We start from the raw sequence: 21,704 nt of genomic DNA, 5'->3' as shown, positions 1-21,704 counted from the left end.
GGAAGAAGACTACGGGGACCAGAGGGGTGCCGGCTAACACCGGCACTTCCTCACCTGCTGTCAGTGGTTCGGCCACAGCAGCAGGGTCCGGCTCGGCCGCTCGTTCGCGAGAGGTACCGAGTGTACGGTCGCCTACCAGCGACCGTGCAGCCAGGAACCAGACCTCTGAGTCCGCTCAGCGTCAAGTTCACGGCACGGAGCGGAAGACTGGTGACAGCCGCTCACGCGACTCTCACCAGGCCAGCTCTCGCTCTCGCGGCGAGCAGCTGGCTACCCGGGCGGACGTGACGGTCCATGACCGGCCACGGGCTGAGGCTGGGAAGAGGTCCCCCCGTTCGCCGGCACCAGCCACGGCTGGTACCAGCGAACTGACGCACCGTGAGGATACGCACCGATCTCACCGTGACAGTGGAGCTCGCCGGTCGCCTGACCGTCGCTCTCACAGAGAGCGATCGGGTACGGCGACCAGCACCAGCTCCTCTGACACACGAGACCGGGCCGCTGTTCTCGGTCCAGCCGTTCTCCACAGCGAGACGGCTCGACTAGGTCTGCAGCTCGATCGCCACCGCGGGTTGGCGATCGCCTGCAGTCCTCCAAGCCCACTGGTTCTACCAGCGAGCGAGGAGAGAGCGTCAGGTCTTCCTCTCCCATACCTTCAACCTCCTCGGGTTACACCGGGAGGGGCGAGGTATTGAGGAGTGATCGTGAGGGGTGCGCCTCTCAGGATCCCGCCACCGCGTCGTACGCACCAGGCTCGGTTCTCGGACCAGCCAGGTCGTACGCACAGGTGGTTGGAGGAGACCGAGAGGGGGCTGTCGCTGCTCCTCTCCTTGAGGGAGGAGGGTCTCGGGAGGTGCTCCTGTTTGAGGGACTGGACGGTCCAACTCCGCAGGATGCAGTCACGCCTGAGATCCAGAGGAACTTTGCCGAGGTTATTGCGCTGATTCGTCAGCACAACGACCTCGGGGAAGGATCGCCGCTCCCACCATCCGAGCCCACGTCCCGGCTCGAGTCGTTCTGGGGCCCGAAGAGGGAACCCAGACCGACGGTGGGTTTGCCGCGTTCGGAGCTTGCGGACTCAGTGCTGGACCAGGTTGAATCGCTTGTCTCCGGACAAGACGGTTCGCTCAAGTCTGGCAGGTCGAGCAAGCTGCTTCCACCTCCTCTGCTACGACAGCGGCGGTTTTACGTGCCATCTGAGGACCCGATGCCGCCCAAACAGGTGAACCCAGAGTTAGCTAGGCTGACTCCGGGTGTGTCTCTTGCAACAGCTCCTGTCCGAGAACCTGTGGTTCTCGCAGCAAGAGGCACTCGGCCTGGAATCTACCGCCATGGCAGCTTTCCAGGCCGTCTCCTGGCTAGATCTGTGGTCCCTCACAGTATCTAAGGTCGCAGCCAACTCCGGGGGAATTTCTCCCGAAGATGACTCGGCCTTCAGGAGAATTTGCCAGTCTGGGGGAAGAGCCATCTCCTTCCTTGCCCACCAGACGGTGAACCTGTGGGCCAACCTGGTTCTCCGACGAAGGGACGCTGTCCTTACTCGGGTTTCCAGGGCGGCCGGGCGTGAAGCGGCGTTGGGACTTCGAAACGGACCTCTACGGAGTTCCACGTCTCTCTTCCCAGGAGAGATGGTGGACGCTGCGGTGGACAGACGGCGCACTGACGACAGTGACCGTCTGGTTCACCAGGCAGTCTCGAAGGCTTCTGGGCAGCCTCGGACTGCGGCCAAGTCTAAGAGCTCGGCTAGCGCTTCCTCGGCGGCTAAGACGGTTGCTGCGTCGAAGCCCCGGGGAATGACTCTGTCTTCTTCGACTTCTGGCAAGGGGAGCCGTAACCAGCCCTCCTCCCAGCCCTCCTCATCCCGTGGAGGCTCTGGGAAGAAGTCGAAGAAAGGGGGGAAACGCTAGGGACGGCGTTCCCCCTCACCTGCTGCCGGAAGTGGGGGGGTGGGTGCCTGGCCAGCCATTGGGCAACTTGGCAGCGCTACGGGCGCCGAGACCTGGATTGTAGATGTCCTTCGGGAGGGATATCTATTACCCTTCGAATCTCGGCCACCCCTCACCTCCAACCCGGTCCAACAGCAGTCGTACGTTCCAGGGTCATCGAAGGACGTAGCACTGAGACAGGAGATAAAGACCATGCTGAGCAAAGAGAGCTGTAGAGATCGTCACGGATCAGTCACCGGGCTTTTACAGTCGACTCTTCCTGGTGGAAAAAGTCTACGGGAGGCTGGCGCCCGGTGATAGATCTCTCTCCCCTGAACCGGTTTGTTCGCCAGACCCGGTTCACGATGGAGACGGCACGCTCAGTGCTCGACTCCATCAGGGAGAACGATTTCATGCTTTCAGTGGACTTGAAGGATGCGTATTTCCAAATACCCATTCATCAGTCCTCCAGAAAGTACCTCCGCTTCATCCTCGACGGGACGGTGTACCAGTTCAGGGCACTGTGCTTCGGTCTCTCAACCGCCCCACAGGTGTTCACGCGAGCGTGTTCACTCTGGTGTCTGCTTGGGCCCATTCGCACGGGATACGTCTGATGAGGTATCTCGACGATTGGTTAGTCCTGGCGAGCTCCCGCTCGCAGTTGCTACAGGACAGGGATCGACTGCTCGAGTTCTGCCACGATCTGGGGAGTCGTGGTGAACTTCGAGAAGTCCGATCTCGAGCCCAAGCAGAGGATGAAGTACCTGGGTATGCTGATCGACACGGTAGCAGGGCGAGTCTTCCCCGCAGACTCGCGGATCAGCAGATTCAGGGAGGCAGCCAACCAGTTCCTGTCTCGGCAGGAACAGGTAGCTCAGCGATGGCAAGTCGTGATCGGACACCTGTCGTCGCTCGAGAAGTTAGTCCCTCACGGGCGTCTTCACCTGCGGTCTCTTCAGTGGAGACTAAAGGAGAGTTGGTCGCAGGCGACGGATCCCCCAAGCTTTCCAGTGTCACTGACACAGGAGGTGAGGCAGGACCTAGCCTGGTGGCTGGACGACAGGAACCTCTTAAGAGGAGTTGCCTCTGCGCACTCCCCCCCCGGACATGCAGCTGTTCTCAGACGCATCGACCGAGGGATGGGGCGCACACCTGGAGGAGTTGCTGACTTCAGGAGTGTGGGACGAGAACGACAAGCACCTTCACATCAATGTACTGGAACTCAAGGCAGCGTTTCTCGCTCTCCAAGAGTTTCAGGACCGCTTGATGGGACACTCAGTGGTGTTGATGTGCGACAACACCACGGTGGTGGCTTACGTCAACAAACAGGGGGGCCTAGTGTCTCTCCCGTTGTACCAGTTGACTCGGCAGGTGCACGAGTGGGCTCAGGCACACTCAATAGAGCTGTCGGCACGCTACATTCCAGGGAAGAGGAATGTAGTAGCAGACACGCTCAGCCGTCGGGATCAGGTGATAGGGACCGAATGGTCTCTACACCAGGACGTGGCGGAAAGGCTCTTCGACCTGTGGGGGCGACCAGTCGTGGATCTGTTCGCCACCCGGCACAACAGGAAGCTCCAGGTGTTCTTCTCGGCCGTGCCGGACCCATGGGCAGCTGCAGAGGACGCTCTTCAACACCCGTGGGACAACCTCTTCGCCTATGCCTTTCCCCCGTTCAGCCTGATTCGCAAGGTGATCAGTCGAGCACTGGTCACCCCGAATCTCAGGATGATCCTGGTGGCTCCCAAGTGGCCACAGGCCATTTGGTATCCGGACCTGCTGGCTCTTCTCGCAGGAGAACCGAGAGAGATTCCCCCTTGGCACAACCTTCTCGCCCAGCCACACGTCGAGCGGTACCACCGAGCAGTCCAGTCCCTACGTCTTCACGGCTGGCTGTTATCCACCATCTCTTGCGAACGAGAGGCTTTTCTCGTAGCGCAGCAACAGAGATGGCTGGAAACGTCCGTCAGTCCTCTGCAGCTGTGTACCAGGGGAAGTGGGCCGTCTTCTGTGGTTGGTGTCGTAGACGGGGTCTATCTCCTCTCAGAGCCACTCTTCAGCAGGTAGCGGATTTCCTCGTTTTTCTTCGCCGAGAGAAGCTCCTCTCAGTCCCCACAGTCAAAGGATACAGAGCCGCCTTGGCGCTCGTCCTGAAACTGAGGGGGTTGGACATCTCGAACTCGTTCGAGATTTCCTTGCTTATGAGGAGCTTCGAAAGGTCTTGCCCACCCAGGGAACTCAGGCCCCCTGCGTGGGATGTGACTCTCGTCCTTAGGAGTTTGACTCGAGCGCCGTTCGAGCCACTCCGGGAGTCGTCAGACAGGGATCTGACCCTCAAGACCCTCTTCTTGCTGGCCCTGGCATCGGCGAAGAGAGTAGGGGAACTTCATGGTCTTTCCTATGATGTACGACACTCCAGGGGATGGGGATCCGTGACGCTCGATTTCGTCCCGAACTTCGTTGCGAAGACTCAGAAACCGTCGGTCCCTGACGACAGGTTCGAGTCATTCACGATTCCCTCCCTAATGGACTTCACCGATAATGATGCGGATGAGATGCTGCTCTGTCCTGTGAGGGCGCTACGGCGCTATCTGAAGAGAACTCGACACCTCAGGCCTGAGTGTCGACGCCTCTTCGTTAGCACCGGGGTCACCAAGAAAGAGGTATCCAAGAACACTCTTTCTTTCTGGCTGCGTGAGGTCATCAGGAGGGCGTATGAGGCTGATGGTAGTGACGACATCCGTACGTCCCGTCCGAGAGCTCACGAAGTCAGAAGTATTGGCCCGTCGTTGGCGTTCCGTAAGAACTTCTCCGTGGCGCAGGTCCTGAAGGCAGGGGTCTGGTCTAACCAGACTACCTTTACGTCCTTCTACCTTCGGGATATTGCCCACAGGTCCTTGGATACATTTCCTTGGGACCCGTGGTGGCTGCTCAACAAGTTGTGTAGCTAACCCAGACCCTCGCAGGCTGAACAGCATCGAGTCCTGGTGTGACTGTGTGGATGGATGTGTGAGTGAGTGAGTGACTGGCTCTCTCTTCCCATCTTTTCCTTCCCCTCTACCTGTGGGCAGAGGGCCATGGTCGTCACTACGCTGGATGAGGACGAGATGCAGGTGAGCTATATGACAGAGCCCCATCCTATCCCTTTCACTAGGGATAGGAGCAGAATATCCACCACTTCCTTCTACAAGGGGGGGAAGTGGATGCCTACAAGAGTCAAACCCATGACTTTATATTTGCTCCTGTACAGGAACAAGTTCTTACATTGCTGGTACGAAGAGATACGCATGCCTCTCTCTTAGTACTCGGTCCAGAGGTCTGACCATTGATCCTGCGGTGCACACCCCGATCAATCGGACAGAGGCTTGGATCCCTCCCTCGCTCTTACGACCAGGGAGGCTTCCAAGGTTGGGCGAACACCAGTCTGTTCACAAAAGACTCAGATTCCTCCCACCAAGAAGTGAGTCTTCCTATTGTAAAAGGACCGAAGGTTTGTATGCCGTGTCGGAACAAATGACAATTTGTCCAAAATTGCATTTTTCCTAACTATACAAACCTGAGGTCCTTTTACACATAGCCCCACCTCATGCCACCCCTCACTCTGCAGTTTTTGCTTGGGCCAAAAGCAAAAGTGATTTGTTTACCTCCCAGTCGCGCGCGGCGCGCCTGTCGGACAAGCAGTTAACTACCGAACCCCTTGTTCGAAAGCTTACGACCTATCCAGCTGCCGCTAGTACCTTCCTATTGTAAAAGGACCTCAGGTTTGTATAGTTAGGAAAAATGCAATTTTGGACAAATTGTCATTTTTCAGTGTAGTTTTATTTTTTACTTGTGATAATATGCTCCAATTTTCTTTTTATAAAAACATTTTCTCAAACTAATTATTGTATGGAAAATGAAAAAGAAAAACTATCCAAACAATATACGTATTTCATAATGTAATGCAATATTTAATAGCGTAATTGTACAAACTATTATGGCAAAAAATATACGGGCAGTCCCCGGTTATTGGCGGACTTGGTTATCGGCGATCTCGTTTTATGGCACTTGCATAGCGCCATAAAATCAGCAATTTATGGTGCCATAACAGGACGAGTTCTGGTTATTGGCGCCATAAGGGTTCTTATGGCGTGCTATAAGGGTGCTTATGGTGCCAAAAGGATGCTTATGGTGCTCCATAAGGGTGCGTATGGCACTTGATAACTGGTTATCAGTGCCACAAGCCCCATTAAAGCCCCATAAATCACTGAGTTTCAGTTAATGGCAGTTTTCATTTATCGGCATACCCCCCGGAATGGAACCCCCACCAATAACCGGGGACTGCCTGTATAGACAAAAATTGATGATAGATTTTGTAGGTATATCACACTGTGGTCATGAGTGGCGTGAGCAGCTTCCAGTGAAGTTGTTTTGGGATGCTAGTAGTATGCATTATGTTGCTTTGGATGATTAGCAGTTACTTGTGTTGTGCATTTTTGTACTGTGACATGTTTTTTACTCATGTACCTCAATACTGTGCTTTTCTAGCATGTTCCACAATATGTGTGGAGTAATAAGGTCGTATTCCTAAAAGTTTAGGATACTGAAGCCAGGAATCTATTTAAATGTCAGGAGTAACCTGTGTCTGCTTTTGTGTTTCTATCCATTTGTGAGATGAAGAAAAACGCTTTAGTACTTATTAGACCTTTGAACACTAAAATGGTTTTGTTGCTGTTAATTGATCTAGAAAGCCCTAACAGGAGCAGATCACTTTTTCTACATTGGGGTAAAAAAATAGAAATTTTAAAAATCAGATTAAGTTCTTCATAAAGTATTCAAGAATCCATTATGGCACTTGGCAAACACCGAGGATCAGTTTGTGGGCTGGTGGGGCTGCTTGGGACACTGAAGATGTAAGGTGTTTAGGCAATGGTATATTAGACATAAACTGTGAGTCATCTTTTAAGCTAGCTACTGGAGAAACAGACGAAATGTGTTTTCACCAGACCAATGAAAACCCTGGAATTTTCTTGAATAGGTGTGGTGCAATTAGACTACTCGAGTCTCTTAGCAAGTAATGCCAGCATTTTAAGCTCTGTGATAATTGGAAGGACGTTAAAAGATCACATACGTGGATAGAAACAAAATCAGAACGTAATGCTATTCATCTGCTAGCACGCCCTCGTATCATGAATACACGTAGGGAATCAGTTACTGGACAACGATGGAATTCAGGGCAGACCACAATTCGGGATCATACTAACTACAGGGAAGACCAGCGTGGAGGGAATGGAACATTCAGGAAGTATCGTAGAGATGATGGCAAAAACTATGTGCAAAATCAACGTTATCAGTCCCGTCCTGGATGTTATAACTGTGGTGAATACAATCATAATCAAAGATCATGTTATTACGACCACAGAATTAGATGCAGTAGCTGCCATGGTTTAGGCCATAAGAGTCGATTATGCCCTCGCTATGATCTATAGGATAACGACCAGGAAGATGGCACTGCAGAAGGTACAGTGAAGATCGCTATCGCAGAGAGGGATGTGGGAAACCTGCTAACTATAGAACATATAAATGCTCAGTCCTTATTATCTAACTTTGAGGAAGTGGAATTGTTAATAAAAGAAAGAAAAATAGACATTTTATGTATAAGTGAAACATGGCTAGATGCGGGTATCCGAGACAATTTTGTAAACATTTCAAATTTTAATATCTATCGTTGCGACCAGGGAAGAGGAGGAGGAACTTGTATCTATGTTCGAGACGATTTAAAAGTTAATAGAATGACCCTAAATGTTGATAGAGTAGTAGGAGTGGAGGGTGTCTGGATAACTGTACAACATAAAAGCTCCCATCATTCATTTTAGGGTGTGTTTACCGCCATCCCAAAGCTTTAGTCTCCTCTTTCGACTACATTAAGGCTGTTTTTAAAGTTGTTTCCTTACGTGGAAAGCCAATTTTTATACTAGGGGATGTTAATGATGATTTATTATCTGCTAATAGTAAACTGGGTAAAATTGTGCGCCAATTGAACCTACACCAGGCAATTAATAAACCTACAAGAATTACAACCACAAGCTCATCACTGCTAGATGTTGTCATCACAAACAAACCAAAAATTATTTCCCAAGCTGAAGTAGTTCCTTGTCCCGTCGCTGACCATGAGTTGGTAACACTACAAATAGATATTTCAAAACCAAAAAGGCAGCCTGTAACTAGAACATTTCGTAGTTTAAGACACTATAATCAGAATACGTTCTGTGATAGCCTGTTAAATAGAACCCCTAACCTTAATAAAATTTTAAATACAGATAATGTAAATATCCAAGTTTCTATATTTACTAGTGTTTTTGTTGAGAGTTTAAATGAGTGTGCCCCTTGTGTAACGAAAGTAATTACCCGGCCCCCGGCTCCTTGGATAAGCCATGACCTTAAAATACAAATGAAAGCAAGAGACGAATTGCATGAAAGAGTCAAAAGGGATACATTAAACTTAGAATTAAGAAATACTTATAAAAACCATAAAAAACGAATTGATCAACTTATTAAAACAAAGAAGGCAGAACATTTTAAAGATAAGTTTAAAAACTGTCGTGGTAATTTGTCTACTAAATGGGAAATTGTTCATGAAATGATCCCTGCCACAAATAGTAACGTAAGCATCCATGATTATAAAGATAAGAAAGATAAAGCAGAAGAATTTAACGAATATTTTGCAAATGTAGGTCGACTGGCCTTCGAAAATTCTCAACAGATCCTCAATGCAAATAATACTCTGCCCACTATAGATACTATTATACCTCAAGGTATCGCGAATAACCTTTTCAGACCGCAACCCGTTGACGTAGATACAGTTGTCTTGGTTGTGAGGGATTTGAATGACTCAAAGGCGTTTGGATCTGATGGTATCTCTCTCCGTTTCATACGAGATGCCTTACCCGTGATAAGTTTTTACCTAACCGTTATAGTAAACACCTCCATTGTCACTGGCCTCTACCCCACCGACTGGAAACTATCGCATGTAATACCATTTTTCAAGAACGGTGACCCAGATGCAGTCGAAAATTATCGCCCTATATCACTTCTACCAGTCTTATCTAAGATATTAGAAAAAATAGTTGCAGTTCAGCTCATGCAATATCTTGAAGAAAATAACTTATTATCACAAACCCAACATGGTTTTAGACCACATCTATCCACCGAAACCGCACTCATGAAGCTCACAGAGAAAATTTATAGTAACATAGACGAAAAAAAGATCTCTCTTCTCATATTGTTAGATCTCTCTAAAGCATTTGATAGCGTTAGCCATGATATCCTACGTAGTAAATGTATAAAACTAAAAATCGACCCGTTTTGGTTCAAAAATTATTTGGAAAATCGGTATCAGTCAGTAAGAATAGACGATGTAATATCTTCCTCTAAGCCAGTACAATTTGGGGTTCCACAAGGATCAATATTAGGACCAATTCTTTTCTTAATCTATATCAATGATATGTCTACTTCATTACAGGATTGTCTCTTAATACAGTATGCAGATGACAGTCAAATCCTAATCACCGGAACCATAGAAGAATTACAAATGTTAATTTCAAGAGCGGAAAGTATCTTAGAAAATGCTAAATATTATTTCCAAACTAATGGATTAAATGTAAACGAATCAAAAACACAGTATATTTTCCTTGGCTCAAGACAGTACATTTCTCAAATTCCTGATAATATAGTTATAAATTTCAATGGCCATGCTATTAGAAAAAGTGACCATGTAAAAAACCTTGGAATTTACTTTGATCAGTACATGTGTTTTGATGCTCATATAAACGAAGTTAGTAGGAAAGTGAATGGAACACTAATTTATATCAACAGAATAAAAGACAGATTTGATCATGAAATGCGCAAAATGGTTGTTCAGTCGCTTGCGTTAAGCATAGTAAACTACTGTTTGAAGGTATGGGGCACTACGTCTAAACAACAACAACATCGAATACAAAAACTCCAAAACTTTGCGGCAAAAGTGACTGATGGGAAGGCAAAGAAATACGATCATGTAACCCCAATTTTAAAGGAATTAGAATGGCTAAATATAGAACAAAGAATACAGTATGACTTATGTCTGTTAATTTATAAAATATTGAATAATTTATTACCAACATGGATTTTTCCTCTGACATTAGTTGGATTTAGAAGTGACAGGACAACAAGAAATAGCAACGACCTTTGCGTGCCAAGGACAAATACCGAGCTGGGTAAAAGATCGTTCACTGTACAGGGTCCTTTAGCTTGGAATAAGCTGCCAACAGCTATAAAATCAACAGTTAATATCAATTCTTTCAAATCAGCTCTAAAGAAACATTTTTTGCCGATAGGTTGATAACGCTTTATACTGCATTTCTAGAATTGTAACAATTGGAGGGCAACTTTCTAAATCATAATGTTTCCTATTTACACATGTAAGTAAAATTATACATACTATTTTGTATTTTTAAGATGTTAAATCAGGTTTTTTTTTGGTGTGAACTGTGAGTAGTATGAAATGTAACTCATGCATTGCAATATATTTTATCCTTTGTAAGATACAGAATAGCCAATGTAAATATTGGAAATAAAGCTTATTATTATTATTATTATTATTACTGGGTAGCAAAAATTATTATTAGTTGCTCAACCATAATGCTCATTTTATCAAGTAAGTGATCATGGTATGGCATCAGTTTATCTGGCAACTCTGGTTGTTAAGGGGACAATTGTAGAAATACGGGTAGTTACTAATGAAAAGAAACTTAAGTTGTCCTCAGAAAGACAGAGGAAGGGCCTATCGCTCCATAATTTGCTCTGTTACGGGACATTATCTCAAAAGTTATTTTCTCACATTCAGGTATTCATAGAAAATCCATTATGTTCTCTCTATTTTATTGAAACTTTGGCATTCTGTTGATATTTCTTAGGCAATTGAATGGTCACACTCAAATATTTTCAAATACACATAAAAAGAAAATTAATATAAACGCTCCATAATGGAATATTTTAGTATGCCATTTTGGCTTCCATAATGATGTGGCTACATAATAGTATAACATGTAGGTAATTAAGGAAAACTGTGGTGAAGCATTTAGACACTTAAAAACTATTCAGAGAAAAAATTCATTTATATTGACCAAATGGTGACCGGACAACTGAACCAGTGTGAAACTGACCGGACAACTGAACCAGTTTGAAACTGACTAGACAACTGAACCAGTGAACAATTGAGCCAGTGGGCAACTGAACCAGTTTGAAACTGACTGGACAACTGAACCAGTGAACAATTGAGCCAGTGGGCAACTGAACCAGTTTGAAACTGACTGGACAACTGAACCAGTGAACAATTGAGCCAGTGGGCAACTGAACCAGTTTGAAACCACGCATTTGTTCTATCAGCTTTATACCATACACGCCAAAGTTGGCAGCAACTAGCCTCCCTGTATTTACTTCCTTCTTCGTAACAACACCCAAGTCATATGTACAAAAGGATAATTGACATACTTTTCTCACTTTTGCCTGGTTTATAGCTGGAAAAGTCCTCACAGATTTTGAAACTACAGCCATCAACACCTTTATAAAAAAAGTTCCCCTCCGCCTCCACCTCCGCCTGTTTTTTTTTTCCAGTCAGTGCATCATATGAAAAAAATTGCCAGTGCTGGTCTAAAGGCTAAATATGAAAATGACAGTGACTTGTCAGTGCTCATGAAGTGTCTGCCGACTTTGGCATTTGTGCCCGAAGGTGATGTCATACCAGTTTTGAAGAATTTGTCCTCACCCTTTCTTAGGAGCCAGAAGTCAAAGAAGTGGTGGCATATTTTGAGTCCACTTACATTCAAGGCATGCAGATTGGTGCACTTTATGTGATTATATCAGCTGGATTATATTTTTGTATCGTATTTTCTTTTCCTACAGCATTCACAATAATTCATGATTTTTTTAAATAGATGAATGTTTCTTAATGTTTCTTAAATTGTCCAATGGTTCAGTGTCCACTAAAGTTGTCCATTGGTTCAATTGTCCACTGGTTCACTTGTCCTCTAGTTCAGTTGTCCACTGGTACTATTGTTTTCTGGTTCAGTTGTTCACTGGTTCAGTCATTCACATGTTCAATTGTCCACTGGTTCAGTTGTCCACTGGTTTAGTTGTCACTGGTTCAGTTGTCACAGGTTCAATTGTCACAGGTTCAATTTGCCTAGAACCTGACCAAACATTGAGGTTGCTATAACAAAAATAGTAAATATATATAGGGTATGATGTTATAACTATATGACGCCATAACTTAGGGCATTTAAACTTACGAAAACAATAATCTGTAGTAGTTATGCATGAAGTTTCAAGCCTTAATTTGCAATAGTTTTTCTTTATCCTTTTATTTTTTGCCCCAGAGTAGCTAGTCCCCCTTTTAAATTGTATGGTACTGTTACAGCAGATTAGAGACATTTAAATTTGATTTATGTTAAGAATTTTACTCTTGGCTATTTTTACAGTTCATTATAAATTTGATTACAGGTAAATTTTGATGTAGGAAAATTCAATAGACTAGAAAATCAAGTGTCTGGAAAGGGAAAGCGTGGTGCTCAGATGATTGGTCCTAGGTCTCCTGTGTGCAAAGTTATCTGTGCTGATGGAATGTCATATACTATCCTGGCTGGGGTGAATGGTAAACTTATTGAGGTAAGTGTATAAATTGTATTATTTAGAATGAATCTTACCAACTGTTAAAGTTAGCTTTATCTTCGATTATTTAGAATGAATCTACCAACTGTTCAGGTTAGCTTTATCTTCATGCCATATGGCTAACTAGCTAGTACTGTCTGTATTTACCTGTTTTCCACCAGGTGTTGCTGGAATGTTTACCTTCAGTCATATTTCTTTATACCATTGTGTTAAACACGTTGTCTCGATCGGCATTAGTAATATTTTGATGATTTCTGGCTAATTTCTTCTGTACGGTATTGAGCCTGTTTTCTGTTTTGCTTTATGCCATCTACAACAAGCAGAAATGAAAGCATTAGGCTGTATAGGAAAGAGTTAGTGAAAACCGATTGTTTAGGTTATGCTGATGACAATCCAGCTTATGGTAGCAGCTATGTTAGACTAGCTGCACAGGCTCGAGTGTTGTTTTCTTGTTATGTATATTATGAGTTTTGATGAGAGGATGTATATTTTATGAGGTATTGGAAGGTGTTAGAGGCTGATAGTGTATGTAGACAATTGGGGCACACTAGTTGCCTACTCAATTTTTTCCTTTTGTTTTACTGGTGTTGCCTCTCCTCCATAAGCCTACCTGATAGCCAAAATTGCCCTCCACCCCCATGTCTTCTACCTTTTTTTATTTTCCCTGAGAGAGAGAAGTTGCTGGAGCCTTGGCTTCTGTATGTAGCCCACCCTCTGGACTCAACCCTGTGTCAGTTTGATATCTTAAGACAAGGTTCTGTGCCCTTTGACAACTTTCACCGTTTTTGCGGTTTGCATTTGGCACCAAGCTGCTGCACAGCTCTGGCCAGATGGCTTCCGTGGTTTGACTCTTGCGTTAATTCTCAGTGGTTGCCTCGTGGATGCCTTCACAGTTATGTGATGTCATGCAAGAAACTTCTTCCCCTATCAAGGCAAGTGACACGGCATGATGACATCATGCAGGAACCCTCTCCTCCACTCATGCAGATGGCTTCATCTGTCAACTTTTTGTGGTGATGTCATGCATGAATCCTCTTCCTTCCCCACCCTCCACCCTGTACTTAGTACTGGTATCCTGTGACATCTTTACTGACATGTTCCTCCGTTTAGATTGCAGGTGTTTCAACCATGATTTGGTTGTTTCTCCTTTAGTATTTAAGTGGTGCATAGCTTGCATTGTTCCGTTTTCACTTCCTTTTGCCAAGGGTGATTCCATTAACCAGCCCTCTTTAGTTTACTTATACCCCACCTCATGTTAAAATGAGTAAGAAGTTATTAAGTGGAGCCTTCAGGAGAAGAATTATGAGTTGAAGAGAAACAGAAACTGTTTAGGGTATTAACTCTGCTCTTAACTCAGGCAGTGTTTTGAGATCGCAACCTGGGTTAGGCTTCCATATGATAAACATTTCTGGGCTCATTTCGTGTCGCTGCGTGAAATAATCCTTTAGTTTATTATTTCTAAGGTAAAATAGCTAACAAATACCAGAGAAAAAACAAATCAAAGAAGATGTCAGTATAACTGACTCGCTCACCCAAAATAAAAGAAGGGTGTCGGTATGGTAACTGGGGCGAGTGAGACCACTACCACGAACTTCTTGCCATTTAGAATTCTCCTATATGAAAACTCTCAACGAGAGAGCCTTTGTCACCACCTTTCTGTTCATCGTGCAGTTTCAAGTCTTGGTCCTAGGAAGCGAAGACTCCTTTAATAGGCAAGGTAATTTTGCCTAATTGTGAGGCTAAAGTACCTTTGAATGCAGTATTTTGTTCTTAGCACTACAGCCCGATTAATATAAGTCTAATATATGTGTAATATTTTTGCACGCATATATAGATATGTATGTATATGTATATATTATGAATATAGATGTAATGTCTGCTCTGTCTACATCACCCTCCATTTTGTAGGCTATGTTATATAAGGCATATAGGTCTAAATTCAAAATAGGCTGCAATACATGAGGCTAACCTGACCTATGTTTACCAACCTTAGGCTGAGATAGCATATGCCTAATACTATAGGTTAGGCTATCTCATACCTAAGAATAAACACTGGCCTTGGCTTCGTGGCCAAAATTTTGGAACATAAGGGTGGATATGTCAATCTATAACAGTTATATTAGTCCTGAAGATGGTAGACATACTTCCCAGGATAATGGGAGGAATATCTTATTCCTTTTACAACTCATTTGTAAAGTATCAGAACAGGTGTGTAAAATCATATAAGGTAGCCCTGCTCAACCATAAGTAGCTGTTTTTGACAGTGGTCCATCATTGTCTCCTTAACCCCTTAGTGTTAAGGCCATCAAGATGTCTTGATTCAGGAGATTTGGAATTCTTAGCACTACCTTGAAGTCTTCCTCTAGGGCAGGGGAGTCAAAGTCAAATCCTTTTGAAGGCCAATTGTGCACTTGGTTATGGTCTCGAGGGCCATCAAAGATTTGGTAATTACATATTCCTTATTCCTTATGACTCATTTATTAAGATTTGCAAGAAAAGAGCCTTATTGCCAGCAAGTATATGAAATAAATTATAAATTATTGTCATATGAATGAAAGGTAAAAATTATTACAGTGGGGCCTCGTTATCCACGGGGGATAGGGCCCAGAACCCCCCCGTGATAAGTAAATACCCTTGTTATCCTGATACCCCCCTCAAAAATTGCTTAAAACTGCCTACTTTAATAGTTAACCCACCCAAGACCACTATTCCAATGTTTATAACTGCCTACTTTAGTTCAAACACCAAATATGTTTTCAACTATCACCTAAAACTAAATTCAAGACAGTTTTAAAGTTATTGTACAAAATTAGCCTTAAAAAATAAATTTAGTATATGTACTACTGTACATATGTAGCCTACTAGCCTAGGGATTACAGCTAGAAGCCTACATACGCATGGTGGGCCTTTTTTTTTTTACAAGGAAAGAGAGGATGAGTGGTAAGAGAACTATCAAAATATGTAAATCATATGGGTACTCACCAACAATCTATGTTGATAAAAGATGGCGACGATTTTGCAGTGCAATCCAGTAATATAATAACGATAATGCTACCAACAGTATGCAGCGAAACATCTCTTCCCTTCGTCACAACACGTTAATACTAGTATATTCCACGTAAAAACCTTCATCTGACCTTTAGGCGTCTTTCCCATAAGAGTAAAAGAATCAGGGCTTTTGGATGCCACATAATTAACTCGTTTATATGGGTACAATTTAAAGAACGCGCCGCACACCACATTTCATAACAACAACAAACAAACGTGAGTAGGCCAGTGTTGCCAACTGGGAATGGCAATTTCTTGCTAGATTTTGTTCCATAAAAGGCTAAAAAAAATCACATACCGTATATACTCGAATAACGTGCAATCTCCCATATCGTGCGACCCCCTAATTTTCACCAATAAACAGTGGTTTTGTGTTTTGTCATGCATCTCATGTATCATGCAAGTTCATAAGGTTGGTGGTTTAGCCTGCTAATGGCCGAGTCATTCAGATGTGTGCTGATGCTAGTCAATTTACGGTAATTTTCTTATTAATCTCGAGAATTGAATAGAAAATCTCAAGATTAAAAAAAAATCCCAAGATAATAAAATAATTGTAAAAATAACACGCCTTGGAGTCCTTAATCATTCTCTCTCTCTCTCTCTCTCTCTCTCTCTCTCTCTCTCTCTCTCTCTCTCAGGAATAAATACGTACGTACTGTAATTTGCAGTAAATGTGTAGACATTGTGTGCGTGTTTAAAAAAATGTGCAGTACACACACATTCCGATGTTTCGGTTTTTGGAATTTTTCAGATTTCGGAAATGTGAGGTCAGATGCATAATCAAACAAACACCACTACTGCAGCAAAAACATTTTTTCCCTTTATGTTTTTCATTATTGTTATTTATTAATTACAGTTTATTTAAATAAATATTAATATAATACTGTTAAATGAATGTGAGATAATTAAGATCACCTATAATAAAATAGTGGGACAATTAATACCATATGTTCACTAATAGGTATTATTTTCAAAAAACAAAGCATTCCGTAAAAACAAAACACAAAAAATATATGTACATAACAATCAAAATATAGTAATGTTTTGCAGTTCAACTTGTGAATTTTAACAATAAGTATGACTATATAATATATTTTACCATATCGATCTTGAAGTTGAAGAGTCGTAAAATTCTGAGGATGGTCCGGGAAAAGGATTTGTACTTTGTGATTACGTATCGCTACAACACCATGTGGTATTTTCATACCACTATATTGATGACGCATCGCTACGACACACTGGTGTTTTTCATACCACTATACGTTAAAGTTAAAAACATGACGTAGAATCGACTTTGCGACTTCGTTCACTTTGATATTTTTAACGATACAATAACTATCATTTGTACTACTAAAACCATCTTCACATAAGTAATTTTTCGTAAGATATGTGTTGTTGCAAAAGCTAGCTTATACATAAAAGGCTTTTATAATTTAAGTCATCTTAGATATACATATGCACCCAAACTCATTGTGGGGAAATTTACTACTGTTTCCTCGGATATTGAAATACTTTAGCATCATTCAAACACTTTAATAATATAATGCATAAATACTAGGCTATACATATTTACATCGTATACAAATACTACATACAGTTATATCACATACTTTTATATACAAAGTTAACAGTTATATACACATACTTTTATATACAAAGTTAATCATATGAGTAGTGATCAGACGACAGCTGTGCACTGGACTACGTACGTACTACTAGGAAGATAAAACGAACAAAAATTTTGTTGTTGTTAGTCGCCGGGATAGATTAACATTTTTCCAGAGATTAAAAAGCTGAATTTTGTTTTGAAGGTATGTCAACCGCGATATTATATTATTGTTTTCACGAAGGAATAATTATATAAAGAAAATTATTGAGTAATTTTTGCCGTCAGCAGTCAGAAAATCACGAACATGGTAACGTTCAAACCTAGTGCCATCCATGGCGTATGTCTATAAATAGAACAGAAGCAGAGGGCAGTCATTGGATAACAGATCTCCATGGCTACCAACCAACCAATCAGGTGTTAGTTATACTACTCTGTAATTTCTTAGAATGAACGTTTACACACACGAAGCTAACGATGATGTATGTGTTTTGCATACAGTACGTAGTTTTAGTTTTTATTATTAGTGTAAGTATTTTACTGATTTCATGAAGAATAGAATGATTCCTTCTCATTACTTTGAATGCAAAATGGCTTGAAGATTCTTCCGCAAAAAGAAGAGAAAAAAAAATTCCTTAGAAGATGATACCTATTTACTAACGCGGTTGACATACCTTCAAAACAAAATTCAGCTCTTTAATCTCTGGAAAAATGTTAATCTATCCCGGCGACTAACAACAACAAAATTTTTGTTTGTTTTATCTTCCAAGTAGTACGTACGTAGTCCAGTGCACAGCTGTCGTCTGATCACTACTCATATGATTAATTTTGTATATAAAAGTATGTGTATATAACTGTATGTAGTATTTGTATACGATGTAAATATGTATAGCCTAGTATTTATGCATTATATTATTAAAGTGTTTGAATGATGCTAAAGTATTTCAATATCCGAGGAAACAGTAGTAAATTTCCCCACAATGAGTTTGGGTACATATGTATATCTAAGATGACTTAAATTATAAAAGCCTTTTATGTATAAGCTAGCTTTTGTAACAACACATATCTTACGAAAAATTACTTATGTGAAGATGGTTTTAGTAGTACAAATGATAGTTATTGTATGGTTAAAAATATCAAAGTGAACGAAGTCGCAAAGTCGATTCTATGTCATGTTTTTCCTAAACGCGTTGACTTAAAGGAGAACGTTATTTTGGTTGTTTTATCACTGGCACAAACCCATAACAATGCAGTGTATGTATGATAATTCTAAACTATTATTCACTACCAAAATAACGATGATATTTTGTATTGAAAATTAATTTTACGTATATTCCAAACATTATTACTACGTAGCATGAATAGTACTATAAAAATTTTGAAAGATAATCTTGCTGTGAACGCTACCATAATTTGATTTTCATATACGTACGTACATTTTGTCAGCTGGCTGGCCTCGCATAGATAAAATTGATTTCACTGATATGGAATTACTCCACGAATAGCCTTTTTATTATGAGATATGACGATAATATATAAGGTAAAAAATGCTTTTATGTATTTCGTTTACGCTTCGTCGCCAATAACAAACAGCAATACTTACGATAATCTATAACAAATAGCGTTTGTATGACTTCATTGTTCAGAGAAGTTATATACGAATACTGCCAAAATAATAATGAAGTTCGAATTAATTTTAGCCTTAATGTTATTACTACTGTAATTACACTACCACTACTATTAAAATTTCTAAAAGTTTATCAAAACAAAAAATGTCGCTTTGAACGCAACCGTATACATAAACCATTTTCGTACGTAAAGGTATATGCTTACATTTTGTGGCTGGCCACTCCGACGATAAGTTGAGTGCAATGATGTGGAATTATTCTTCGAATAGGCTATTTATTATGAAGATATGACTATAATATATATGGTAAGAATGGTTTTATTATCTTTATTGTCAGTTAATATCATAATGTGAATGTTTGTGTACGTTGGTGGTTATCGCACTGCAACTACGCTTAGCCTACCAATGAACGTCGTACATAAACCTTGAATAGGCTATTTATTTTGAAGATAGGACAATAATATATTAGGTGAGAATGGTTTTATTACCTTTATTGTCAGTTAATATCATTATATGAGTCTTTAAATGAATGTTGGTAGTTATCGGACCATGGCCGAGGGTTAGCCTACCGAAAAACATCGCATACGCAACACAACAAACCTGTGATGCAGCGATTCATACCAGTGATGTAACATGAGAAACGGTCCAAGAAAAAACCCGTGATTAACTGGATCCGTGAATACTGATCCGTGAATAAGCGATGCCCCACTGTATGTCTCATTTTAACAGTTTAGTAACTTTATTTAAATTTTCATCATTTCTAACAGTTATAGTAGCTTGAGTTGAAAAATCTCTTGGCACCTCGCAGGCCACTTAACCCTTTAACGCCGAAGGGGTATACATATATATTAAAAATCATCTCCCGTATGCCGGCGGGGTCTGGGAGTGAGGGCCGAAGCGGAAAAATTTTTTAAGATTAAGAGTTCATTTTTGGCTCCTTTTTTGTCATTGCCTGAAATTTAGTATGCAACCATCAGAAATGAAAAAAAAATGTCATTATCATATATAAATAATGCGATACTATATGATAGCGCAAAAACAAAATTTCATATAAAATTGTATTCAAATCGTGCTGTGAGCAAAACGGTTAAAGCTAACGAGTTAATTTTTTTCATTGTATTGTACACTAAATTGCAATCATTTTGGTATATAATACATTGTAAAACGATCGAAGCAACACAGAGAAAATATTATCACAAAATGATGCATGTATTCGTAACGTGCGGACGTAAGAAAATGATTTTTTTCAAAAATTCACCATAAATCGACATAGTGTTCTAGAGACTTCCAATTTGTTTCCAAATGAAGATAAATGATTGAATATTACTATACTGTAAGAGTTTTAGCTTACAATTGCAGTTTTTTACCATTTCGGACGAGTTAAAGTTGACCGAATGTCAAATTTTTTTAAATATATTTTTTTATATGCAAAAAATGAGAAAAGCTACAACCTTCAATTATTTTTTCTTGTATTCTACATGAAATTGTGCACATTTTCATATATAAAACTCTATGAAACGCCTAATATGAAACGGAGCAAATATTACGAGAATGCGACGTACGCATTTCGGAGAATCGCGGCAGAGAATCTGCGCGCAGAGGGAAGGAAAAAGTTTTTTTTTTAAATTCACCATAAGTCAAATATTGGGCTAGAGACTTTGAATTTGTTCCAAAATGAAGATAAATGACTGAATATTACTAGACTGTAGGAGTTTTAGCTTACAATTGCGTTTTTCGACCGTTTCGGTAGAGTCAAAGTTGACCAACTTTGACTCTACCGAACGTGGTTTTTTTTTCTATTTATCGTGATTTATATGAAAATATTTTAAAAATAAGAAAAGCTACAACCTTCAATTATATTATGTTGTATTCTACATGAAATTGCGCACATTTTCATATATAAAACTCTATAAAACTCCTAATATGAAATGGAGCAAATATTATGAGAATGCGACGTACACATTTCGGAGATTTGCAGCGAAGAATCTGCGCGCGGAGGGAAGGAAAAAGTTTTTTTTCATAAATTCACCATAAATCTAAATATTGTGCTAGAGACTTCGAATTTGTTTCAAAATGAAGATAACAACGGCCAACAGCAACAAGGTTCACACAGAATGCCTCCTTGTGGAACACCTTCCTTTTGTCTAAAGGGGGAAGATAGTTTCCTACTCCAGCTTTTATAAATCTCTTGGATAAGAAGGAATGGATGAACCAAATTATGTTGCCCTTAATACCCATTTTCTGTAGTTTAAACATTGGATAGGTTTTGGGAGGAATGGTCTTACTCGCACGCTTTCATTTTCAAAGATTACATGGGATGGAATGTTAGGGTCTTCAGAGGTCAAAATTATTATATTAGCAATGGATGTCTCATACTGTCAATGGGCTCATTTTAAGGATTTCACTTTCTGTGAACTCATATAAATCTTTGTCAAAAATGTCACCTCAGCCATAACTAAAATTCAGGTGGGGTCTGATTTCTTGAGTCATATTATGCGCAGAAAGATACATTAGCGATAGCATTTGTGTTTTTGGTTTAGCATGTATGTGAGCACTGTACCTTTTCCAATTCTAAATATACCTCCACTCTTTATTCTTGTCATCTTCTTCTGGAGGTATTTGCAGAACTTATAATAGTTGTAGCTTTCCTCCTTAGCTGTAGCAACTAGCCATATAGGAGGTTTGGGAGTTCTAGATGGTGCATTACCCTGTGTTTTCTAATGGTGTATCTTGAACCCATTCAGATGGTACATATCTATCCAAATTTGTTTGTACTTTAAGGCCTGTCCACATGACCGGGGCTGATTGCGGA

At 41.5% G+C, this 21,704-nt stretch overlaps 1 protein-coding gene across 1 annotated transcript in view; it reads left to right on the top strand.

The window, feature by feature from the left end:
- Nucleotides 1-21,704, top strand: part of LOC135204929 (protein Abitram-like) — a 28,425-nt gene that overhangs the window by 3,861 nt on the left and 2,860 nt on the right. Inside the window, exon 2 of the mRNA XM_064235201.1 lies at nucleotides 12,444-12,608. Within this exon, the coding sequence (XP_064091271.1) occupies nucleotides 12,444-12,608 (165 nt within the window). The remainder of the gene's footprint in view (nucleotides 1-12,443; nucleotides 12,609-21,704) is intronic.

This window comes from Macrobrachium nipponense, chromosome 11 (genome assembly GCF_015104395.2).
Source record: "Macrobrachium nipponense isolate FS-2020 chromosome 11, ASM1510439v2, whole genome shotgun sequence".
Classification (NCBI taxonomy): domain Eukaryota; kingdom Metazoa; phylum Arthropoda; class Malacostraca; order Decapoda; family Palaemonidae; genus Macrobrachium; species Macrobrachium nipponense.
This window is presented reverse-complemented; position numbering and strand designations above follow the sequence as displayed.